The sequence below is a fragment of the Anomaloglossus baeobatrachus genome, chromosome 2, assembly GCF_048569485.1.
Source record: "Anomaloglossus baeobatrachus isolate aAnoBae1 chromosome 2, aAnoBae1.hap1, whole genome shotgun sequence".
NCBI classification, from domain to species: Eukaryota; Metazoa; Chordata; class Amphibia; order Anura; family Aromobatidae; genus Anomaloglossus; species Anomaloglossus baeobatrachus.
This window is the reverse complement of record NC_134354.1, coordinates 482,096,305-482,123,377: the sequence shown is the minus strand read 5'-3', so window position 1 is coordinate 482,123,377 and position 27,073 is coordinate 482,096,305. Positions and strand designations below refer to the sequence as shown.

General features: G+C 45.9%; 1 protein-coding gene across 1 annotated transcript in view; it reads right to left on the bottom strand.

Annotated features, from left to right (window-relative positions):
* PRRG1 (proline rich and Gla domain 1) overlaps positions 1–27,073 on the bottom strand; it is a 54,103-nt gene that overhangs the window by 21,662 nt on the left and 5,368 nt on the right. The window contains exon 2 of the mRNA XM_075334256.1: positions 2,868–2,913. Coding sequence (XP_075190371.1) covers positions 2,868–2,877 — 10 coding nt within the window. The 5' untranslated portion in view covers positions 2,878–2,913. The remainder of the gene's footprint in view (positions 1–2,867; positions 2,914–27,073) is intronic.

Below are 27,073 nucleotides of genomic sequence, written 5' to 3'. Positions count from 1 at the left end.
AATGCAGTGTTTTGGAAGCAGCAAAAACACTGTACGTCCAAAACGCTGCGAACCCTGACCATGTGCACTCACCCTAAGGGTGAGTGCCCACGATCGGTGTTTGCAGCGTTTTGGATGTAGCATGCTTCAGCTGCACCCAAAACGCTGCATTGTACAGTACAAGCATAGTGTATGGGATTTCTAGAAATCCTGTGCCCATTGTGCTTGTTTTTTCTGCAGCAAACACTGACCTGCGGTGCGTCATTCCAAACCGCAGCATTTCAACTGTTTGCTGCGGATTCGCATACGTCCTCCGTAGGGAGAACACAGAGAGGAAACTATTGATCGTGGGTTCAAGCAGCTGTGGTCTCCTGCGTTCCCCTGCAGAGGAGACTCACGGCCCCGCAGGTCAGGACCCGCTGTGTCCAGGACGTAGTGAGTCCTGATCGTGGGTTCAAGCAGCTGTGGTCTCCTGCGGAGGAGACTCGCGGCCCTGCAGGTCAGGACCAGCTTGTGTCCAGGACGCAGTGAGTCCTGGTCATGGGCACATACCCTAAAGCCGCCTGACAGAGCAGATTAGAGATTAATATTGTAATCTGCAGCAAACAGTGTCTCTACCATTGCTTCTATGTGTCTTTACATAAAATCAGAAATACATAGAAGTATAATAGGCAAATTAAAAGGGATCTGTAATAGTAATGTGCATGAGGCTATAGTGAGAGAGCAAAGGTACATGCATAATAAGACAAGCATTGTAATAATACAAAGACTGCAGTTACTTTCATTGGTATCAGATTGCATAACTTGGAAATTATTTTATGTAATTTTTTTATTTTGTGTTCTGCAGCTCTATGTCAGCAGAACAGTCGGCTACTCTGCATAGATACTAATGTATACTGAAGGAGCCTTGAGCAAGGAGCAACTCGCCCTATAATGTATTGCATTCCCGTGCACAAAATTAAGACTACAAAAGAAAAATTTAAAATCGATTTTTTTTTCTTTTCTATTGTATCTATAATTTTTCAACAAAATATCCACACAAAGACTTCATATTTAAATGTAAAGAATGAAATCCTCTGTTCTTGCCTTTAATTTGTATTTATATGAAGTTAAAGGTAGTGCAAGTAATTCGCTTAACATATTGCTGTATTATTAAATCCTTCTGTATCTTCTGGGCAGAGTTCAAGCCAGTCTGCCTGTGCAATCCAATGGGATTCACATAAAGGCTCTCACAAATTAAAAGGGGTATTCCAGTTTCAGAAAGCCATCCCCTTGCTGCAGGTTGTTGGGAAAAAAGAAAAACAAAAAAAAACGAAAATGATTTGCTCACCCTCCCCAGGTCCAGAATGGAGTCTCCATCGTCGTTCTCAAAGTCTATTGTTTGAAGAGCTGACATCACGTCAACAGCACTGCAGCCAAAAAGCGAGCTCAGCAGCTCCGCACAAGTTGACAGCACGAACGACCCCACTCACCGCCGATTGGCTGCAGCACTGTTACCATGACATCAGCGCTGTAGATATTAATAGACACTCAGAGCAGCGACAGAGACTCAGCGATGGACCTGGGGGAGGTAAATAGAGCACAGTTTATTTGGTTAAAAGCAAACAGCAGCCAGTGGACTTGTTCTCCAAAACCTAAAAAGCCCTTTAAAAAAAAAAAAAAAAAAAAAAGGGAGCTGATCACATTGCCAATGTCAAATATAAGACCTGAAAGCAAGTTCTCCGGCAAACCTCTATTTGTAATGAGCTTGTGGGTCTTGACTATTGCTTGTCTTTTTAAGTGCTTGGTTGTAGCTATACAGATACTTGTTTTTCTTTGATAATTGAATTACAGAATGTCATCTTTGGCTCCGAATCTGCTCCTGTTGCACAAACATTCTCTGGTTACGCACGCTGGCTTAAAATATTTTTAGAACTTCGATAACATGAAAACAAGAAGAATAAATCTAGGCTTTTATCAGTAGATTTCTATGCATAGTTACCCTAAAAATTGTCCACGTTATGGAAAAACCTACTGAGGCAGCTGCATTGCTAAAACCACTGAATGCACACGCCCTCCGCTCCAGCACACAGTCTCTGCTGCTGCCCGCCATTATGCTGCTTGCACTGGCTGCAGACACCACAGCCCATATACCCATCACTTTCTTTGATGGGAATAAGCTTTTACAAGGATTAATTCAACGCTTTGCTTGCAGTGTAATGGGCCCAAACCACCATATTCTTATTACAGGAGGCTCTCCAGTTTGGGATGAGTCCCTTACTCCTGTCAAATAACCTTTGAGAAAAAGTGCGGGAATACTTTATGAATTTTGTAATAGTCACCAACTTGATCAATAACCAAACCTTAATCCCCCTCACTTAAAGAGGTTGTCCACTACTTTAACATTGATGGCTTATCCTTAATCCTTAGGATAGGTCATCATTGTCTGATCGATGGAGGTGCGACACCGAGCACCCCAGCTGATCAGCTATTCCCAGTATTGGCCAGAACTGTTCAGTTACAGAGCTGCACCGCGCAGCTCCGTCAACTCTATAGTGGCCGTGGCTGGGTGATTCAAATCAGTAGGAGGCGGACGTGCAGTACCAAGCTGCGGCCACTATTCTGAGCAGCTCTGTAACTGCCACGGGGAACAGCTGATCGACAGGGGTGTCAGGTGTCGCACCCCAACCGATGAGACATTGATGACCTACCCCAAGGATAGAACATCAGTGTTAAAGTAGTGGACAACCTCTAATGTATAGGAGCTTATAAAAGTTCATATGATACATTAGAACACACAAATCCCACGTTTGCATCTGTGATAAATATATTAGCCGGTCTTCCTCATTTTACAGTACATTATACAATACACTATATAATACAGCACACTATATGCACTGATTACTTACCACTGGCCATGATTCTGCTGATTCACAACAGAAGAAAATTAAGAGCCTAGAAAGGAAGAAAAATAAAGTTACACTATAGTTCTTGCAAGAAGATAAAAACTAAGTATATACTTACATTCATTTGTTCAAATCATGTTTGCAATGGTTAATTTTTTGTGCTTTGTATCATACAGCTAAGTTGGCAAAATGGTCATAGCAAAAAATGGTTGTTTCCCTCAATTGAGCCCCACTTCCGTCTATTCAAAAAACATGAGCTAGAGATCACAATGTTATTTCCAGATCTATCGTCATAACAGTATTCATACTTCCAGGTGTCAAGTTCTCTTATTCCCTAGACACTAACTACTACTACATAACTAAACTAGGATTATTGTTTTCCATTACAGTAAATGTTTAATAAATCATCCAATCTCCTACAATGGGGCAAAACAACTACGTGTATACCTTTTTAAAGCGTAATCTCATTTTAGTTAATTGCTTTGTTTAGTTAGCATGCAAATCAACAAATTTGCAAATGAATTGTTGTCTTTCTCCTGTTAGGTGAGCTTTTATCTTACATAGTGTTCAGCTTGTTTTCCATAGTGCTCCACCACCAGTGCCTGGTGAGTGTGCACAGGAATTACATTCCAGGAAAGGCGTTCCTCCTAACGTACCAGTCAGAGCTCAGCAGCCCATTGACTTCTTACACAGCAGTTAGCTGTTCACCTCCCTCCCAAGCTACAGTTCTAAATCTTGCAAAATCGCCAGCCCACAAAAACTACATCATTCAGAGCAGTTTGTCTAATCATGGCACGTGGCATGTGAACAAGCATATGACTATCTAAATATGTACACTTTGGCAAGTATAGAAGTATTCCCAGACCACTGCCGTTCAGTCCAATAAACCAGTGTTAAATTAAAATTCCATAAGGGTATGTGCACACAATGTCGCTGTAAGGTGGGCCAACCCGACAACTTTTTCAAAAGCAGACTATTTGGGAAACATTGGTAATTTTTTTTCCTGACAAACGCTATCTTTAACCGACCAAATTTTGGGGTGTCTTTTTTTTAACGCCAAAATGACGCTGCTAAAACTTTTTCAAACAAAAATGCTCTCAAAAAGCTCAAAAAACATTACGGGAACTGTCTAAAAACCGCACAGTACAATGCTAAAACAAACCTGCCAGCCACAAAGTGCGTAGACCTGCGATTGGTGACTGCAATTGCTCCGGCCACTCCTTCATGACTGAAAACGATGGCTCTAAGAAGAAAGAAAGTTCATTTTCTCCCAGCTGCTGCACTTTCAGTACCTTTTCAGAACCTATATAACGCCATTAACCTGCAGATTAACCATATATATGCAGATTAATAGTGTTAGCAGACCTGACAGGTTCCCATTAATGATTGTCCTAGCATGCCTGCTGCTTTTAAAGGGTATATGGGCACCTTTACATACACTTTCTACTTCGGATGTTCCAAACGCTTGCACTTCAATCCAATTAACTTTCAACTTTGACCCAATGCCAAAGGAAGTATCCTCCAGACTTCTCCCTATTACCACTATTTGGAGAGTGGCAACATTTTTCATCACCAAGGTAATTAAGTCTTTACTAGAATCATATAATAGTAGGAGTCAAATATGAAGAAAAACCAAAAAGAAAAAACTCCTAAAAAATACTTTATTCTAATTAATTGTTAAAATCTGTAAGTATAAAATCAATGCTTATACATGATCATTATAGTAAATAGTACGTTTTAAGTGGGTGTAGAAGAGTGATAGATCCGATTAGTGAGGATAGTGCTGGTTGTTTAGTATTCTCAGGGTAGGGGCAACTATAGTAGTTGCACTTACTCCAATAACTTTTATAAGGAGGTTGGGGGATGAGATATCTATCCCTTTCACCTACCTACCAGCGGAGGTATTCAGAGTTCTGCAGGTCCCATAATGCCGACTGTCATGTAGCACTACATGACAGTCGGCATTATGGGACCTGCAGAACTCTGAATGCAGCCATCTATTACATATCGGACGACTAACCCTATTATGGGCCGCTGATGCCACACTGTTCTTACCGGCATTTATGAATATATAAGAGATTAACCTCGGATCATTTATTCCCCTGATGAACCCCTAAAGAAAAAATAGGGGGGAAACGCATCGGGATTACGGGATAGACTACTGGATGGTCTCGGCAGATAAGTTATTCCCTGCTGGGAGTTTACATCCATATATATATAAAAACAAATTTTTCTTTGGTCTGAGATCTATATAACATCTATAAGAGGCTATAACATACCTATGTACGCCTGAATTATTAACTGTGACTAATTGCACGACTATTTTCTTCGGTGGTGGGTCTCCCGGTTGTAATTGACTAGCTGCAGGGAGATATTAGGGAGAGACGACGTGGAGCGGGGGGTACCCAACAACTTATGGTGCACCTCCGCTGGTAGGTAGGTGAAAGGGAGGGATAGATATCTCATCCCCCAACCTCCTTATAAAAGTTATTGGAGTAAGAAGTGCAACTACTATAGTTGCCCCTACCCTGAGAATAGTAAACAACCAGCACTATCCTCACTAATCGGATCTATCACTCTTCTACACCCACTTAAAACGTACTATTTACTATAATGATCATGTATAAGCATTGATTTTATACTTACAGATTTGAACAATTAAATTAGAATAAAGTATTTTTTAGGAGTTTTTTCTTTTTGGTTTTTCTTCTTTACTAGAATCCCCATGTGATTAGTTTTGTAGGGTCCATTGGACCCCAAGCGAGTTTGTTGCCGTCACATTTCTGAAAGTAAGAAGGTAGTAAACAGACAATTTTGGTAACGGATTGCCTTGGGTGCTTCTTAGCTCCTCTCTGCTCAGGGCATCGCGAGAAGCGTAATCAAATCTAAGTGCCACAGCAAGATGCAGCGACTAATAGTGTAAGTATTTTACGAGCGACTAACTGAAGGTACGGTAATTCCTTATACTTAATATACACTGCTGCTGTTTAGTCTTAAAGGGAACCTGTCAGGTCCAATATGCACCCACAACCACGAGCAGTTCTGTGTGCATACTGCTAATCCCTGCCTGACCGTCCCTGTATACACTAGCATAGATAAAAGGGATCTTTAGAAAAGTATTTATAGTTTGCTAATGGGCGAGGGCAGTAGTCCACTGGGCGTTAGTTCTCCTGGCTAGTCGGCTCCATTAGCATGTTAGTACACCCCTGTGTGTGTGCTAACATGCTAATGAATACGCAGCATCACACAACGATCTCACTCACCTCTCCGCCGCCATACAGTGGATTTCGGCTCAGTGTGCATGATCCCGGAGTTTCGGTCATGTGCACTATGAAGCGTGTATGCGCCCTGGCTTCAAACTGAAGTAGTGCGCATGACCGGAAGTCCAGGGTCATAAGCACTGAGCTGAAATCCAGCGATGGCAGTGGAGAGGTGAGTGAGATCATACTTGACACTGTGTAGTCATTAGCATGATAGTACGCCCACAGGGGCATACTAACATGCTAATGAGGGGTGACTAGCAAGGGAACTAATGCCCAGGGGACTAGTCCCCACGCTCATTAGCATAAGATAAAAGATCTCTAGAAATACTTTTTCTAAAGATCTCTTTATCTATGCTAATGTATACAGGGCCCGTTAGGCAGGGATTAGCAAGATACACCCAGAACTTCTCATAGTTCTGGGTGCATATTGTAGGTGACAGGTTCCATTTAATGCAGCCCAGCCATGATCATGAAATCCAGCTAAATGGAGATAATCTAAAACCAACCAAATGTTGTGTCCAATCACATACAGACAAAGTAGTGCATAAACTTCTCTGTGGACCTCCCAACGTAGGTTTTTCAAAAATTTTCCGATAAGCAAACCCACAGTGTCAATTAACGACCCATGACGTACTGGGTACATCATGGATCGTGTGCAGTTAATCCACGCTCCCTGCCATGGGCAGGCCGCGGCGATCAGCGCACATATCAGCTGTTTTCAACAGCTGACACGTGTGCCTGCTAGTCGCCGGTGGAATCGCTTCCACCCGCGACTATTAACCCCTTACATCTCGCTGCCAAAATCTGGCAGCGAGATGTATATGCACGCTGCCATTATTCAGATTTACCCCGCCCCCATCAGAAGTCACATGACATGAGCACGTGACTTCCGGTGGTTGCCATGGTAGCACAGGGTCATGTGATGATGCCTGTAGCTAACATGAGTCATTTACTCTCAATGCCGGAATACAGCCGCCATTGAAAGTAAAGCAGCATATCTGCAGATCTTAGCTCTACACTGTGTTCCAAATTATTATGCAAAAAGAGTTTAGGAGTGATAAGGTTAGAAATTTTTTGTTTGTCATTTAAACTCATTGCTGGTGATGTGTGTCAGGGCTCTTTATATCTCTGAAAGCAATTGCAGATACCTGTGCACATTAGTTTGGAAGGGGTGTCCCAATAAAGGAAAGACTACTTAAGAAGGCTGTTCCACATTATTAAGCAGCCTACATTTTTTGACAAATGGGAAAGAAAAACGATGTGTCGGCTGCTGAGAAGCAACAAATTGTGGAGTATTTAGGTCAAGGCATGACTACAATCAACATTGCCAAGACACTTCATCGTGATCATCGCACAATCCAGAAGTATGTAGCGGATTCACAGCACACGCGTGTGCGTGCTGATAAGGAAAAATCGAGGACTCTTTCCAACAGGCAATTGTGTCAGGTTAAAAGAGCAGATGCTAAAATGCCTTGTCATGACAAAACAATCACTGATCTCGGGGAGACCAGCCAGAGAAAACTCTGCCAGCAGCCAACGAGGGCGCTCAATACAGTGAAATCCTAGGTGCATTGCCCCCTGGGAAATATGCAAATCAAAAAAGCCTGTGGAGCCTCTGTTAGGAGTCTGAACACAGAAACTAGCCAGATATCCCTCCGGGAAGGACCTAGCCAAGGAGTGTCTCTTTTTAGGAGACCGCCATAACCACCATATTAAGTGGCCCTTTTCGGCAAATTCCAACTCTTTGACAAGTTTAAAGAGATGACAAGGGAAATATTTTATACCTGGCCTTGGTATTTCCCTTGTCATCTCTTTAAACTTGTCAAAGTGTTGGATATTGACGAAAAGGGCCATTTAATATGGTGGTTATGATGTTGGCTAGGTCCTTCCCGGAGGGATATCTGGCTAGTTTCTGTGTTGAGACTCCTAACAGAGGCTCCACGGGCTTTTTTGATTTGCAAAATGCCTTGTCATAGCAGCAGACAAGTTTTTGAAGCTGCTGGTGCCTCCAACGTCCCCCGAACAACAAGATGCAGGGTCCTTCAGAGGTTTGCAGCTGTGCGTAAGCCATCCTGTGGACCACCTCTATCCACTGCACACAAGCAGAAACGGCTCCAGTGGGCCAAACGATACATGAAGACTGACTTCCAAACTGTTTTGTTCACCGATGAGTGCCGTGCAACGCTCGATGGTCCAGATGGATGGAGTGGAGGATGGCTGGTTGATGCACACCCCATGAAAACACGGCTAAGGCGCCAACAAGGAGGAGGTGGAGTAATGTTTTGGGCTGGAATCATGGGGAGAGAGATTGTCGGCCCCTTTAGAATCCCTGAAGGGGTAAAGATGAACGCCATAATCTATGTGGAGTTTCTAAAACAGCACTTCCTGCCATGGTTCAGGAGGAAGAACCGTGCATTCTGCAGCAAGATCATTTTCATGCATGATAATGCACCGTCTCATGCTGCAAATAACACATCTGCATCTCTGGCTGCTATGGGCAAAAAAGAGGACAAACTTATGGTGTGTGGCCACCATCTTCCCCTGATCTCAACCCCATTGAGAACCTCTGGAGCATCATCAAAAGGAGTGTCTATGATGGCGGGAGGCAGTTCACATCTAAGCAACAGCTCTGGGAGAGTATTCTGTCCACATGCAAAACAATTCAAGCACAAACCATCCAAAAACTGACAAATTCAATGGACGAGAGAGTTCAGAAGCTTCTTTCAAACAAGGGGTCCTATGTGCAAGTGTAACATCACCTAGAATTAAGTTTTGACTTGAAAACTGGATTTCATTTTGTGATAAGCTGATAATGCTTATAATTTCACAATTGACCTTTTTGTTTTTCAAAATAAAAATAAAAAAGGTTCAAAACTCTGCTGTGCATAATTTGGAACATGCATTTTGAGTGTTTATTATTCTTAAAAATATACTGTTTTCATAGGCAGTTTGATCAAAAACATTTCAGTTATACTCGATTAGTAGATGACTGGAAAATAATGACTGCAATTCATAAAGTTAATTTAGGAAAATATGAAAAAATATTTTTTGCATAATAATTTGGAACACAGTGTATAGCTGTGATCTGGAGATATGGCAGAGCGCTATAGCCCCCTTGGGGGACTAGTAAAATTTAAAAAAAAAAAAAAAAAAGTTTAAAAAAATTTAAAAAAAAAGCCCAAAAAGTTCAAATCACCCCCCTTTCAACCCATTGAAAATTGAAGGGATAAAAAAAAAATAAAAAAAATACACATATTTGGTATCGCCGCGTTCAGAAATGCCCGATTAAAATATAAAATCAATTAATCTGATCAGTAAACGGCGTAGCGGCAAAAAAAATTCCAAACGCCAAAGTTACGTTTTTTGGTCGCCGCAAGATTTGCACAAAATGCAATAACAAGCGATCAAAACGTAGCATCTGCGCAAAAATGGTACTATTAGAAACGTCAGCTCGAGACGCAAAAACAAAAAAGTCATCACTGAGCCATAGATCCCAAAAAATGAGAACGCTATGAGTTTCGGAAAATGGCGCAAAATGTGCACCACTTTTATTGGACAAACTTCTGAATTTTTTTAACCCCTTAGATACAAGTAAACCTATACATGTTTGGTGTCTACAAACTCGCACCGACCTGAGGCATCACACTGACATCAGTTTTACCATATAGTGCACACGGTGAATAAAATATCCCAAAAACTATTGTGCGATCACACCTTTTTTTTGCAATTTTTCCGCACTTGAAATGTTTTTGCTGTTTTCCAGTACACTATATGGTAAAACTTATGGTTTCATTTAAAACTACAACTCGTCCCGCAAACAAAAAAAACCAAGCCCTTATATGGCAAGATTGATGGAAAAATAAAAAAAGTTACGGCTCTCTGAAGAAAGAGGGGGAAAAAAAAAACAAAACGGAAAAACGCAAAATGCCCGGGGGCTGAAGGGGTTAAGGATATGGATATTCACCGTCACACGTACATGAGACTTGTTAAAATCAAATGCACGTTGTTGCGGAATATCCCCTGTGTGTGCACCCCACATGAAGTTATAGGGAATCGGTCAGCAGCTACCGGTACCTCATCTGAGAGCAGCCTGATGTAGGCAAAGAGGCCCTGAATCCAACGATGTATCACTTAGATTACCGGGTGCAGTCGTTCTGACACAATCAGAATTTTTAGATCTACCCAAGTGACTTCGGGAATAAACAGTGATTTCACAGGTTACAAAAGGCATTGCGTGGTGCCTTAGGGGTGCTTCACACACAGCGAGCTCGCTGCCGAGATCGCTGCTGAGTCACGCTTTTTGTGACGCAGCAGTGACCTCATTAGCGATCTCGCTGTGTGTGACAATGAGCAGCGATCTGGCCCCTGCTGCGAGATCGCTGCTCGTTACACACAGCCCTGGTTCGTTTTCTTCAAAGCCGCTCTCCTGCTGTGACACACAGATCGCTGTGTGTGACAGCAAGAGAGCGACAAATGAAGCGAGCAGGGAGCAGGAGCCGGCGTCTGACAGCTGAGGTAAGCTGTATCCAAGATAAACATCGGGTAACCAAGGTGGTTACCCGATATTTACCTTAGTTACCAGCCTCTGCAGCTCTCACGCTGCCAGTGCCGGCTCCGGCTCTCTGCACATGTAGCTGCTGTACACATCGGGTTAATTAACCCGATGTGTACAGCAGCTAGGAGAGCAAGGAGCCAGCGCTAAGCAGTGTGCGCGGCTCCCTGCTCTCTGCACATGTAGCTGCATTACACATCGGGTTAATTAACCCGATGTGTACTGTAGCTAGGAGAGCAAGGAGCCAGCGCTCAGTGTGCGCGGCTCCCTGCTCCCTGCTCACACTGGTAACTAATGTAAACATCGGGTAACCATACCCGATGATTACCTTAGTTACCAGTCTCCGCAGCTTCCAGACGGCGGCTCCGTGCAAGCGCAGCGTCGCTTGCACGTCGCTGCTGGCTGGGGGCTGTTCACTGGTCGCTGGTGAGATCTTCCTGTTTGACAGCTCACCAGCGACCATGTAGCGATGCAGCAGCGATCCTGACCAGGTCAGATCGCTGGTCGGATCGCTGCTGCATCGCTAAGTGTGAAGGTACCCTTAGCAGAGGTGAAAGATGAAAATGCCGATCATGTAACTATGCATTAATTACATGCATGATTCCTAACAAAGGGTTAAAAAGAACACAAAACAAATTCAAACAGAACTCCCTTTAGAATAGCATTTTTTTTTTCTATATTTAGATCATAATGAAGATTAGTGTGAATTGTGCACACAACTTGTCACCTAATCTGTGGCTCTGCTGGCGACATGATTGCTGCAGTAAAAGCCTCATCCAATGCCAGGCAGTATTAGGACCAGCTGCTCACTGTTTTGGCTGTTCCATTAATATTGGAGCACATTAGAACAAGTCACTTTTCAAATATGACAGATGTTATTGTACCACACATAAACATGAAAAAATGTCTACTGAAAATATGACTAAGTGACATGGCTCGTAAATAGATGCTGACTGCCAGTTTACTGCCGGCTTTATCACAGTTCCAAGTTTCAGTAATGCATTCTGTAATACCATGGCTTGGAGATAGTCATGAGCGAGTACTACCATGCTCGGTACTCATAATGAGCAGTTGGATGCTCGGATGGGGGCGACTCAAGTACCCAAAGTATAAAAGGAAGTCAATGGAGAACTCGAGAATTTTTCCGGAAGATTTCCAGAGAAAAAGCTCGATTTCCCTATTAACTTCCGTTATACACGGTACTTGGGTCGCGCCCATACGAGCATCCAACTGCTCTTTACAAGTACCAAGCACCCAACCATGGTAGTGGTCACTCATCACTAATCACTACAAGTACCGAGCACCCCAGCATGGTAGTGGTCACTCATCACTAACCATTACAAGTACCAAGCACCCAACCATGGTAGTGGTCACTCATCACTAATCACTACAAGTACCGAGCACCCAAGCATGGCACTGCTCACTCATCACTAATTGTAGCGATAAAAAATACCCTGTATAAATTAAATAATCTTAAACAGCTACTGCTCCTAATCATGAAACACCCATCTATATTTCACGTTCAAATTTTACAAAAAGAATACAAACCCGGAACAAAAAAAAAAAAAAGGCATCATAAATATACTCCGCAAAACACACACAAGCAATGATGGACATTGCAACATCTGGCTTTTTCAAATCACATTTGCAGCACTGGTTTTAACCGGCAATGTCATTATTAATTGGGCATTTTAGAGTAATAAACTAAAGGAGAGAACCATTTTACAAGATTCCACACAGTGTGCGCTTTAAGTACAGCTCACCCTCACTTCTAAGAGCAAAGTAAAGAAACCTGGGATGATACCACCCAGATATAAGAGTGTGAAATGACTGCTGAAGAAGTAGGGCTCGCTCACACTGGTGTATGAGGTCTCATGCAAGAGGATCGGCCAAGTGTCATTCTCTTGTACTCCAATCCTCTCGCATCTGAGAATTGGAGCACAAGTGAGAAGGAGAGATTAATTTCTCCATCTTCTCCATGGTTTGTCGTCGAATATCACACTGCACTGGGATGACAGAGTGCACTCCGATGATTTGTACACACCCCCATAGACTTGTATGGGTGCGCAGTGTTCAATATACGCTGTCAATCGCAGCATACAGCTATTTTTTCTCATGTCTACTCATGAGAAAAAAGTGCTGGTCAGCACTGCCCTATAGTATAACATTGGGCCGAGTGCCCATGGATAAAACATTAGTTAGCCCCCATCCGAGTTATACCCTTGTGTGTGTGAGCGCTTACCAGGAGAAGCCTTCTGATCCACAGTCTGCTTCCGTTAACGCTGCTAATGGAGGAGGATTTTGAGAAACACAAACTTGTACTGAATCAAGAAATAAAGGAACCAACACCCTAGATAGAGTTGCAAGAGGGCGGAGAAGTAAAAAAAGGGAGAATAAACTCACTACGACTGTCTTAAAATCAGGCATAGTATTACAGTCATGATCATTTAAAGGGGTTGTCCAGTCTTTCGTTTAAAGTCTGCAGTCACTATGTGACTACAGATTTCTGAATCCTTGCAGGATGAGCACCGCATGTTATCAGAATTTACCAGTGTCAGAGGCCACATTACGACTAGAAGTGCGTGGTCTGCTAAATTCACTAGTATGCTGGTTATAATTAGGACACCAGTTTAAGGGAGTCTATATCCTTTATATACGATCTAAAGTATAAATGGGCGTGTTATGATAGGATTCTGCAGCCATTTAAAGGGGTTGCCCAGTCTAAAGCCACTGTATGTGACTGCAGACTGGTCAATCCTCACAATACGCATCATGCGAGCTGTGAGGATAGTGTCAGAGCAGGGAATGGCGGTAACGTGGCTGCAAGTATGTGACATGTACACTCCCAGCCAGAACCCGTATAGACCGTTTCCAGGGCACTAAATTCAAGTGTATTGTGCAAGGCCAGAAACAGTTTAATCGGATTCTGGCCGGGAGTCTGCATATCGCACGCTCACAGCCAGGAACCCACTGTTCATGTCTCTGCGACACTACAGCATCCCCACAGCTCGCAGAGTGCGTGCTGTGAGGATCCACAAATCTGCAGTCACATACAGCGATTGTTGATTTATACCAGACAACCCCTTTATGATTTTTAAAAATAAACTATATCTATCTATCTCTATATATAAAGCAGATAATGTAAAGCAGAAATGAGCAGACTTTAGATTCTACAAGCTATATATGTACTGTATATATACACACACACACACACACACACACACACACACACACACTATACTCTATAATTCCATGTTGTAATATTGTTTTCTGATGGGATTTTTGGAAAGCTTGTAGAAGCTACAGTCTGTTCATTTCTGCTTTTCATTGTTTGCTCAATAAGGGTCGTTTTAATATTGTTTTCTGTATCCTTAGGTGCACTATTGTTTCTGAAGAGATTAACTGCTTGGGATGTGGTGTGGTGCAACAAGTATCAATAGCTATTGGACACTGAAGCAGTAATCTAAAAGATTATCCTGTAGAATACACGCATATTATATATACACACACACAATATATATTATACACCAACGGCATCTGGTCCAAAACCCACTATTCTAAATGAGAGCAGTTCTGATCAGGCAGTATGTGCCTTAGGATTTACATTTTCCCTCAATTACACTTCGCATCGCTCCTTCAGCAAAACAAGTCTATAGAGTGTTGGAGTTTCACATTTTCTGCAATACCTCAAGTTTCCGAGGTACATTCTTATTGACAGGAGCCTTTTAAATATCCCCACAAATAGCCGCAAGACCAGTTCTCTGTATATAGGATAGATTACACAACACAAAGCCATCTCACAATACATAGGATTACTTCATTTGTGTAGGGTATTGAGCTGCAACACTAAGGTGACGCACATGGTGTACGATATCACATCTGAGGAGGTGTCAGTGGAAGCCAGGGTAAGAGTGTGAAACTATGTTTACTAGTAGAAATGGGTACGTCTGGATCAGGCAGTGGAATACCAGACAGTACTTTGACTAGAAGGAAGCCATTTATGAAATGCCTGTGTAGCCTTAAACCACATACAGATGTCCATTATTTGAATGTTGGGATCCACACTACAGCTACAAATCCCAGATCATTCTTGATGATCCATGATAAATGGGGACCATACTTTCAATAAACTTTGGATGTACCAAAAAAAAAATAAAAAAAAATGTGGGATCGTGTTGGCCATAAAAAGTATGTAACCACTATAATGCCAAAAAAGAGAAACGTAGCCAAAACATGATACCTTTATTGGCTAACCAGAAAAAAAGATACAAGCTTTTGGTGCACAGAGGCGCTTCATCGGGCCTGTTTATGCATGAATGAGTGAGGTAAGAGCAACATTTCAAAGATGTTCCAAGACATATGTGCATAGAGTGGTGCATTACCAAGTCCACCACATGTCTTAGGCTGCTTTCACACATCCGGTTTGTGCTGAGCGGCACAATCCAGCTCAAAAACCTATGCAACGGATGCTGCGACAAAAAACGCATCCATTGCATACGTTTTTCCATGAGGCCAGTCCATTTTTTCACGGATGCGGCTGGATACTGAGCATGCGCAGTGTTAAAAACCACATCCGGCGGCCGGATGCGGTTATTGCTGCAGGACGCCGCATCCGGCGTCCATAGGCTTGCATTGTGAATCGCGCTGCATCTGGCGCAATGCGGTTTTTTTTTCGCCGCACCAAAAAACGTGCATTGCAATGTTTCATCCGGCCGCCGCATGGGCTAAATATGCGGCATCCGGCAAAAACCAGACGCAACACAAGGCCATGCGGCACAATACGGCGCTAATGCAAGTCTATGCGGGGGGGGAAAGAAAACAGCTGCGTTTTTTCTGCAGAGCGCTGTATTGTGCCGCACGGCAAAAAACAGATGTGTGAAAGCAGCCTTACAGTAACCAGCGCTCCAGTCTCACTCATTCGTCACCATTCAGGCTGATAAGAAGAAAAAAAAAGTCAAACCTAACAAGACTGACTGCCACCACAATAAGCTGCAGGTTGCTTAAGACACTGTGGTCTATGGGGAGAGGGAGCAGAGCCAAATATGAGCATGAAACATCATGCTGCAGAGTTCTCACAAGCATATTAGTTTATGGCAGAGCTGGAGTCACATCTACACTGCTCAGTACTGTAGTAATTTCCTCCATGCCCCTGCGGTTTGTGTTCAGGTGGTAGATAAGGAAAGAAGATTAGAAATCATCCATTTTTGTGTTTAGCTGAAGGGAAACATATCAGCAGCTAGTCTTCACCCAAGAGCTCAGAGTCAAGTACAATTTATAGAGCCGGAAAAGGAGAAAACGGTCTGAGAATAAAGATCTTGTAATGACCTAAATACCCACAAGACACCTTATTCTGAAAAGGTATATAGAAGTATAGTTACCCTTTAGGTTCAGTTGAACTGTGTAATGCCTGGATCTTGCTGCCGTTATAGCTGCTGTGAAGTATACACTATACAGCTATCTGAATGGGACCTAAATAGTACATGGTGATCACATAGCACTGCAATGTAAACTCACAATACTACGCTGCTCCTAAGGCTGTGTGCACACCTACTATTTGTCATCAGTTTCGTTTTCTTCAGAAACTGATGACAATTTAAAAACTGATGGGACATTACTATCTAGCTCACCAATAGCTCGCTCACTAAAATCACCGCAAGATTACATTTCAGTTTTTCCATATTGAACTCTATTTTACACTGTGTTCAATGCGAAGATGGACCACAATGCCACACACTGCATGTCCCCCATCATTAGTCATCCTATAAAAATCCATATGTGATGTACATCATGACTGATGTCTAAACAAACAAGTGGATTGGAAGTCTTTAGTGGAAAATCATGCAGTCATGTCCACTGCTGTCTATACCTCAAAACAGAAAAATAAAGGAGCACAACATTTTTGTTAGCTGGGCTTTAAGTTTTTCTACATTACTGGCTCAAAATCGATTCCCAGTATAAAGAATTGAACACCTATTAGTCTGCCTACTACTTTTAATATTAAAAAGGACTTTAGTACTTTAACCTTTTCCCACTCTCTAAGGCAGGGGTGGGCAATTCATTTTCCCATGGGGCCGCATGAGAAATTGGGATTGGTTTAGAGGGCTGGACTAATATAATTAACTCCGTTCTACCCAATATACTACATTACTACACCCCCTCCATATACTACACCTGTAATATACTACACCCCCATAAAATACACCTGTAATATACTACACCTCCTTATACTACACCTGTAATATACTACACCCCCATATAATACACCTGTAATATACTACACCCCCATATACTACACCTGTAATATACTACACCCCCATATAATACACCTGTAATATACTACACCACATATAATACACCTGTAATACTACAGCCCCATATAATACACCTGTAATATACTACAGCCCCATATAATACACCTGTAATATACTACACCTCCATATAGTACACCTCCATATAGTACACCTGTAATATACTACAACACCCCCATATACTACACCCCTATATACTACACCTGTAATAAAGCTACATCACTACACCCCATATACTACATCACTATATACACACCACCATATACTACACCTGTAAAACTACACCCCCCAGTATTAGTCACCAGTCCCCCCTCCCCCATTGTCCCCTCCTCAGCTTATTAGTCACAACTTACCTCTCCCTTGTTATTGGCCCCGTCCTCAGGCACCTCCATACAGGCCCCCCGCTGAACTGCTCCTTCTGTTGTACGGGCCCTGGCTGTGCTGATGCTCTTCTCCGAGGGCCCCCCCCCCCCGCTGCTTTTCTCTGTGAAGGTTCCCGCTGTGCTGCTCCTTCTCCTGCCAGGCGGGAACTTTTGAAATTACACACACGCGCAGTACTGATAACATCACAGCGCGCGCGGGTGTCACAGAGAAAGTGCTGGCAGGGAACAGAGGAGAGATTCCTGCGTTCCGCTGCCTGCACTGACTGTGCGGACCTGCAGGATCGCTCCCTGCCCGATACGCTGCAGCCCGGCTCCACTGCACCGGCTGAAGACGGGCGGGTCGGTCACAGAGGGTAGGCGGGCCGGATGTGACCCGCGGGCCGCCCCTTGCCCAGGTCTGCTCTAAGGTATAAATCTGTCATGAAATGAGTGTGTATAAAGCAGGTTCAGGACCTGAGTCAGGTCCACACAGGGCAAGTGCTAGCTGTGTAAGGCTATGTGCCCACGGGAGATCGCACCTGCGGACTTTTCTGCAGGTATTTCTTCCCATCCCCATGCTATATGCACCCACTGGACTGTGGGTGAACAGTGCTGCTGAAGCAATAAGACCGGCACATACTTGGCTACTCTGAACCCCAGCTAAGAGTGGTGGGTTCTACACTCAGGCCCTGCCAGCACCGACTAGAACGACCCGGAGGGTATCAAAAGCAGGGCCATCTAGGTCTGTGCCCTACCGCGTGGTGTTTAGTCACTGTCCTCCGTTCTCTGGGTGCGCTCGGCATCAGACAACTGTGCCTGCGCTGCAGACTGCAGGACAATCTCCCCCATCTCTTACTGCCGGACAATCCTGAAGCAGCGCTCCCTATCTCCTGGATGACACCGCCAGGTGGTGGCAGCAACTCCAACTCACGGGGAAGATTCATCACCCGCGGATACATGCTTCAAACAGTGTTGTGCCTGCATCGCAATATGCACAGGTGAGTGCATTACACCCAAAAAAAAAAAAAATAATAATTTCCACTGGTCATTTAGGAGTCTACACAGAAGTGTCCCAATTTTCTCTCTTCCCAAAAATACAAAATGTTTTGATTTCTGTTTCTCAAGTTTTCTGGAGTGGCTCCTTTTTAGTGACTAGCATTTACACCTTAGGGGTACTTCTCACATAGTGAGATCGCTAGCAAGATCGCTGCTGAGTCACAGGTTTTGTGACGTACCAGTGACCTCATCAGGGATCTCGCTGTGTGTGACACTAAGCAGCGACCGGGCCCCTGATGAGAAATCACTGATTGTTACACACTGTTCTGGTTCATTTTTTGGTCGTCGGGCTCCCGCAGGGCAGCACACATCGGTGTGTTTGACACCTTATCCAATGACCTCGTTCGGGACTCACGTAGGCGTGAATCTTTCTTGTTTTACACGCCCTCTCTGTTCTGATTGGTGATCGCTACTACATTCGGATAGGCCGCTTCCATCCTCTGTTCTGGCTTGTAGATTGCAGTACATTTCAGAGGGCTGAATTCACTTGTCCCGGACCGCGTGTAGCAGCAGATCGTAACAGTCCATTCTGCATCGGGACTGTATGATGGACAAGGATGGAAGCGCTATTATGTGGCCTTCTCTAAAAGCAAGGCCGCCCAGCCACAACGCAGTTACGACCACCAATCGGAGCAGAGAGGGCGCGGAAAAGGCAATGTAGATGCACGCCTATGTTACTAATCAAGATTTGAATCGTGCTATGTGCCAGGGTCCCAGAGACCGCCGTATCGTTGCTGCGTCGTTGGAAAGATCTGACTGTTTGACAGCTCACTAGCGACGTACCAGCGATCCTGACCAGGTCGTATCGTAGTCAGAATCGCTGGTACGTCGTTTAGTGTGACGGTCCCCTTAGGGTTCATGCAGGCATCCGTCACAACTCAAAGACTGACCCCAGCACTCCCACCCCAAATGCCACAGCCTCATAGAAATATACGGTACGAAGCTCCAGTGGGGAGATCCGCGGCAAATCTGCACATTGTGATCCGAGATCGGACTGATATGCACGGATGTCTGTATGAGTCGTAATGCCATATATATTTTGCAACATTTTTCGCGCTCTCTCTCCTTTTAGTCTACATATCCATGATTAGCTTTTTCTGAGCTTTTGACGCTACATATTTTTCCTGTGTCGAATCCGGAACGTTTAACAGTTCCAGCAAAATGGATTGGAATTATGGAAATCTCTGGCCCACTGTGCTTTTTTTTTTTACACAGCGTAAACTGACCTGCGGTGCGTGTTTTATATCTGCAACATGTCAATTTTCTCTAGCAGGTACACTGAGTTGCATGTTCAAATTTTCCCACTAGACTACAGAAAATCTGCAGGTAAAAATACCACATACATTTTTAGTGAGTTTCCGCAGTGGAAACTAATCATAAACGCATGTAATCTGCACCTAACTATATCAATAACATTTTGTGAAAGTCAAAAAACAGGAAGTGTTAAAAACAAAAGTAGCTATTTAAGGTTATATTCACAACTCTCCTTCCGTTTTTGCGGTCCGCAAAAAACGATCCTGTTTTTCCATGGATGCATCTATGTGGCATCCGTGTGACAACCGCATCTGTACCGTTCCGTTTAGTATACGGTCTGTGTGACTTCCATCTTTTTTTGCAGACCACAAAAAAAAAACGAAGAAGAGTTACATACAGTCCAGGGTATCTGGCCAGATGCTGGTGCCCATATAAAGTATATGGGAAACAATCTGGGGCAAAGAAGTAGGAGCATGCGCTACATACTCACCAATCACCATGCGGTAGCTCTTTGTTCTTCCCGAGCCGGGCGCTCATTAGGCTTATACATATTCACGTCTCCCCTGTCTGTGATTGGTTAAAGTCATATGCGCGCCCCCACACACTGAGTGACAGCAACCAATCACATCCGCCGGTGGGCGGGTCTATCTTGTACAGTACATTAAAAAAAAAAAAAAAGCGTGCGGTCCCCCCCAATTTTGATACCAGCCAAGATAAAGCCTTACAGCTGCTGGATGGTAATCCCAGGCTGGGAAGACCCATGTCATTGGAAGTCCCCTCAGCCTAAATATATCAGCCATAAGGCGGCTGGAATTGCCGCATCCATTAGATGAGAGAGTCCCGGGACTTTACCAGGCTCATCCTGAAAGCCCTTGTGCGGTAGCAAACGGGGTAATATGTGGGGTTGATTCCAGATGTGTAAAGTCACCTGGCATCAAGCCCAGAGGTTACTGATATCACGGCGTCTATGAGATACCCAACATCACTAACCCAGTCAGTAAAAAAAAAAAACACCTCGGTTACTTACCTGTAGCCGGTTTTTCCAGAACCCATGACAGCACCACGTGAGAGAGGGATCCGCCCAGCGAGGACAGGAAACCATTCTGAAATAAAAGGGCGGTACCTCTCCCCTTCGTCAGTTGATTACCGAGAATTGAGAGGACCTCCAACAAACGTTAGAACTTAACTCTATCACCAACTATAACACTAACACACACACACACACACACCCAGAATAGTGCACACTAAGGGTGAAAAGGGAGGGATTATATGGGTGCTGTCATGGGTTCTGGAAAAACCGGCTACCGGTAAGTAACCGAGGTGTTTTCCCCTCACCCATGACAGCACCACGTGAGAGATTTCCAGAGAATAACGTATTAGGGAGGGACCAACGTCTCAAGCACCCTTCTACAAACGAGAGATCAGCCGAGGAGGATAGATGCAACCGATAGTGACGGAAGAAAAAGGAGAATGTGAAGACTAGGTAGCGGTCCTACAAATCCGGTCAATAGATACCTGCGTCTTCTCAGCCCCGGAGGGAGACACCGCACCGGTGGAAAGGCCCCTTAAGCCCTCAGGGAAGGCAGTCCCACTAGATAAGTAGGCTAAGCAATGGCCTCCCTAATCCACCTAGAGATAGTGCTTTTTCACACCCACAGACCTTTCCTACTACAGAAAGGGCTATGAAAAAGGACTGTTTTCCCCACACTATGTGTCACTGAGATGTAGAGAAGCAGGGCCCTATGAACCTCCAACGTAAGAATATGTTTTACCCCTGTATTTGTAGGATGGCTGCAAAAGGAGGGAGGATTATACCCTGCGTGCTATGGAATCGAGAGGCGACCATTGGGAGAAAGGGTCCTATTAACACCTGACCCGGCCTATCGTTGAACAACTGAGCGTAGGGCCGTACTACCGATAAGGCATGTAAGCACTAATTCTGCGGGCGAACGCCAAGGCCCAGAGCAAAATCATTTCCAATGTCAGGGAGATTTTTTTTTTTGGCAATAGGTTCAAAGGGAGGACTCGTGAGGGCGTCCAACCCTAATTTGATCCCCCGGTGGAACTGTCAGGCATGAACTCACAAACCCAATAACCTTGAACCTACCGATCTGCTGCCAGTTTTCCAATGTATAAGGTTCCCAGGGCAGAACAGGAACCCCTAGAGTGTACACTGAGAATCCTAGAGCAACCCCGTCTGCAAGAATGCCAATTTGCATGGAATAGGAACTCATACCCAAGGGACCATTTGCAAAGAAGGGGAACTTTTGCCATCCTCTCCCATAGAGTGTAGTGGTAACCGGTTTATGGCTCTTCCGCAAGGAAGAGACCGGGTCAGAGGTGAACCCTTGCGCATCAGCAACAACCTCTCAAGCTCTAAGCTGTGAAATGAATAAAAAAACCATTTCCTGCACGAGGAACACAGGTAACTGCACTAACAGGTCCGGAATCCCCGGCAGAACCCCAGGATCCGGGACAGACAATGTCCTCAGGAGAGAGAGCCATGGCCCCTTGGGCCAGAAGTGGGCGAGGGGGAAGGACCCTCGCCCGAGCTTCCCAGAGCTCTTGGAGAACCATCGAGAGCATGACAACAGGGGGAAGGGCATAGGCTATTCCGAAGGTCCATGGAATGGAAGTGTATGCACCGCGAGGGCTGGACTGCTGGGAACATGGAACAAGAGGTCTATATGCCAGTTTAGTCTGGAGGAAACAGGTATCTCCATGGTATTCTCCATAGAGCCACTACCATTGAAAGATCCGCGGATTCAGGGATCATTAGCCTTGCCGCGGTTGATGGCGCCTGAGGTAAGCTGCCAACTACAGGAATGGCCCATCGGGATTCAAACCCACAAGCTCACACATCCAAGGCCACAAGCTTACCACCAGACCATGAAACAACATTGGCATTTAGAATCCAGTGAAGTGTAGAGCCGAGGGGGATTCTGTCCCAGTAAAGACCGTAAGATGCCAGAATGAAAGATGGGGATCGTGCCCTCCCCCCCCCAGCGTTTCAGGAAGGAGACTGTAGACTGAGTGACCGACAGCAACCGAACGAGCTGACCCTGAAGGGGGGAGGGGGGGCAAAATGAATTTAGTGCTCGTTCTTCAGACCCTAGCGTCAAAAGGCGTGAGGGCTGTGCTGCTTCCTGCGCTGACCACCAGCCCAGGGATATCTGCACCTGGAGGCGAGCATCCCCAGCCGTACCGGCTGGCATCAGCAGTGACCACCTTCAGATGCCGAGGTAGTCAGGAACCCCACAGACAGGTTGCCTATGGACGTCCACCAAAGCAGGGAAGTCTTGACTGGCAAGGAGAGAATGACGTCTCCTTCAAACATCTTCCTAAGGGCTTTTTTTTTTGTTTGGCAGACAGGATTTGCCATTGGAGAGCCCTGGAGTGGAACAGGCCCCATGGAGCTGCCGGTAAGCACAATATCATAGTGCCCCGCATGGATATAGCGTGTCTCAGAGACATGATGGCATGGCAGAGTGCCCCCAGGGCCTATTTTGACACCTTGAGTATCTACTCTGCTGGAACAAAAGGGATAACCTTTGGAAGGGCTGCTTGGCGTCTGATACGGTCTCCAACGCATCTTCCAGCTGTTTACCAAAAGGAACAGAGCGACATACGGCCCTGCACATAATACATGCTTGGTTTGCAGGCATATGGGACAGCCCTTCAACCATAATGCCATTCTGGCCAGATTAGACAATCCTGCACAACGGGCTCCCAGCCTGATAGTATCGGCTGACGACTCTGCAAGAATGCCGCTGCTCCCTGCAGCAGTGGTAAGGTTAGAAAAAGATATACTCCCGAGGAGTTTTATCCTTCAGCTGATCTACAATAGTTTGTAGCCAGATCCTAAAAATCACGGGCCGTGCAGGGATTTGGCAATAGCCGGCTTCAGAATTCCTGCTGAGGTTTCCCACAAGTGCGTGCATACAGGAGCGTGCATATGGGACCTGGAGAGTGAGTGCCGTAACTGACAGTAACAAGCCCCCACTGTTAGTGAGAGCTGTTAAAACAGAGCCGGCACTGTGTACATGTCAATCTGTAGGCATGGACCCCAATTTATGCTGTATGTCATAGGGGTGTTGTTGCCAACCGTGGAGGCTGCCGCTGCTGAATTGTCACAAAGGAAGGGGCTGCTACAAACCATAGAGCAATACATTGTGAGGATTAGCTCAGGTAGGCATAGGCAAGGTCACAGGACGACACAGTATCTTCATAAAAAATTCCAGCCGTTTATGAAAAACTTGTCATAAACGGCAAACATTAACATAACAGGCCTCTCCTGGCTTACGGCAAAAACATAGCACAACCACATACCATGGGCTTCCAGTCCAATACGGTCTCTATTGGAAGTGTGGCGCCTGTACACACTGGCTCCTGCCAGGGAACAACACTTGCTGTGGTTCCTTCCAAGAACCCAGAGACACTCTGCAGACTCTCGTCTGTCTCTCCACTCAAGGAGAGCTTTGGTCCAGTAGCCACAGCACTAACCAGCCTGGCTTGCACACTACTTCCAGTCTAAACCCAGACTGAAATCCAGAGCCCAGTGTTCAGCCTCCACACAGGCTGATACACCCAGAGCTCCCTGCTCTGCTCTCACACTCCGCAGAACACACACAGTCTCCTAATCAGACCGGACACACCCACATGTGGAGGACTGTGATTCTCCACACCTGCACAGCACACTGGGCTTATTAAAGGGAACCTGGCCCTTAGTTGCAGAAAGAAGCCTTTGTGAAACTACAAGTCCCATAGCAACCTCTTCAGGTTAATATCGCAGCGACCTTCACTCCGACATATAGCGACCATTTACCATAATGGTGGTCGCTACCTCACAACATATACACATTTGTAACTCGCATGCATCAATCCATAGATCGAAGCAGAGACATTGCCAACTATGCCCCACACAAGGGGTCTCCGACACATGGCCCGCAGGCCATATCGGCTCTCTGCACAGGGGACACTCCGTATGGATTTTAGGAGCCACCTAATGATGCAGATGACATTATTATTATTATTATTATTTATTTATTTATAGAGCACCACTGATTCCATGGTGCTGTACATGAGAAGGGGGTTACATACAAAATACATATACAAGTTACAATAGACAGACTAGTACAGAGGAAAGAGGGCCCTGCCCTTGCGGGCTTACATTCTATAGGATTATGGGGAGGAGACAGTAGGTGGGGTGTAGGTGGGGCGGCAGCTCCGCACGGTGGTGGGGCGGCAGCTCCGCACGGTGGTGGGGCGGCAGCTCCGCACGGTGGTGGGGCGGCAGCTCCGCACGGTGGTGGGGCGGCAGCTCCGCACGGTGGTGGGGCGGCAGCTCCGCACGGTGGTGGGGCGGCAGCTCCGCACGGTGGTGGGGCGGCAGCTCCGCACGGTGGTGGGGCGGCAGCTCCGCACGGTGGTGGGGCGGCAGCTCCGCACGGTGGTGGGGCGGCAGCTCCGCACGGTGGTGGGGCGGCAGCTCCGCACGGTGGTGGGGCGGCAGCTCCGCACGGTGGTGGGGCGGCAGCTCCGCACGGTGGTGGGGCGGCAGCTCCGCACGGTGGTGGGGCGGCAGCGAGGTCATTCAAGGTTATAGGCATTTCTGAACAGATGAGTCTTTAGGTTCCGTTTGAAGTTTGCAAGTGTAGTAGATAATCTGACGTGTTGAGGCAGTGAGTTCCAGAAGACTGGGGATGTTCGGGAGAAGTCTTGGAGGCGGTTGCATGAGGAGCGAATGAGAGAGGAGGATAGAAGGAGATCTTGGGAGGACCGGAGATTACGTTTTGGAGTGTAGCGAGAGATTAGTTCAGAGATATATGGAGGAGACAATTTGTGGATGGCTTTGTAAGTCAGTATTAGTAGTTTGAATTGGATACGATGGAAGATTGGGAGCCAGTGAAGGGACATGCAGAGAGGAGAAGCGGGGACATTCACGAAGATCACTCACCCACCACAGGAGATCAAGGGTTCCGGTCCTGGAGGCTTCGTCGGAACATCCACAGGTCCTGCAGAAGTCATGGAGCCACAAGAGGATTTGCCCTTCTGGCTATTGAGGTCGGGCAGGTCTGTTTCACTTAGAACGGTGACTGTTCATACGGCTATGATGCCGGTGCTCCAGAGAGTGCTGCTGCCTTTCTGAAGCAATCGTGGGATGTAGGCACGAGCACCCGTGCTGCTCCTCCACCTTCCGGTCCCATATAGGGTGCCCCCTCCACCGTTTCAATGCGCCCAGCGGTGTCCAGACGGCCGGCGTCTGCCCTGAAACACCGCCGCTGCTGCTGCATGGGCGCCGCCATCTTCTTCAGGAGACGTCACGCAAGCACGCCTCCTGTACCCTGCATGCCTTGCGCACGTCCCAGAGTGCGCCACATTCGGAAGTCCTAGGCAGCAGGGGAGTGCAAGGGGGGAGGACGGAGCGGCGGTCCGGAAACCCTGATGGGCCCTGCTGCAAACCCCCGCACGGACACCAGGTTCCCTAAGGGCTGGTGGACGGCGCTTCCAGCCCCGAAGAACGGCACCGCAGGACTCGCCCTGCTTTTCCGGACACTGGACGGGAATGGGTAAATACAGCTTCTGTACTTCAAACTTCTTACTTCAACCACCGTATTCCAGAACAAGGTCTCCCATCAAGGACAGGAAACCAACTGACGAAGGGGAGAGGTACCGCCCTTTTATTTCAGAATGGTTTCCTTTCCTCGCTGGGCGGATCCCTCTCTCACGTGGTGCTGTCATGGGTGAGGGGAAAAAAAGACATTTTTTTAAATTAGTCAAACATTCCCTCTTTCACCAATTTATTGGAAACAAAAAACAAATTTGGGTCCGGCGTAATCCAATAAGGGGCTCTTGTGACGATCCATACCATATTCACTGTCCCAGTCAATGAAGAACAGGATGTTCCCCATTGGCTGGGAGAGAAGTGCAGTGACCTGAGCTAACATCATGAGGTCAGCCCAGGTCACTGCAGGGCGTGGCCAGCGCTGACTTCAGGAGGTTAGCTAGGTACATTACCTGTGGTGATGGAAGCCGCTGCACTCCAGACGTCTGCGCTAGTCACTGAGTTCAACGACCGCTGCGCTCACAAGCAAAAGTATCACATAAAAGTTAGTGACAAGCACTGACGTCAGGAGTACAGGAATTCATCAAAGCAGGTAATGAACTTTACTAACCTCCTGATGGCAATGCTCATTTTCTCCGCGGCTGCTGACACCCTGCAGTGCGGGCAGCCGCTGAGTGCTGACACACTGCTGTGCGGGCTGGCGCGGGACACAGACTGCAGGGGCACCCGACGGAAGTCACACAGAAGTGCTCAAGTGCTTCTGGGGATTTTGCGGGCCCATTGACTTGTAGAGTCACGGTCAGTTATTACGGAACAGAATTGGATATGTTCCATAATAACGCAACGGAC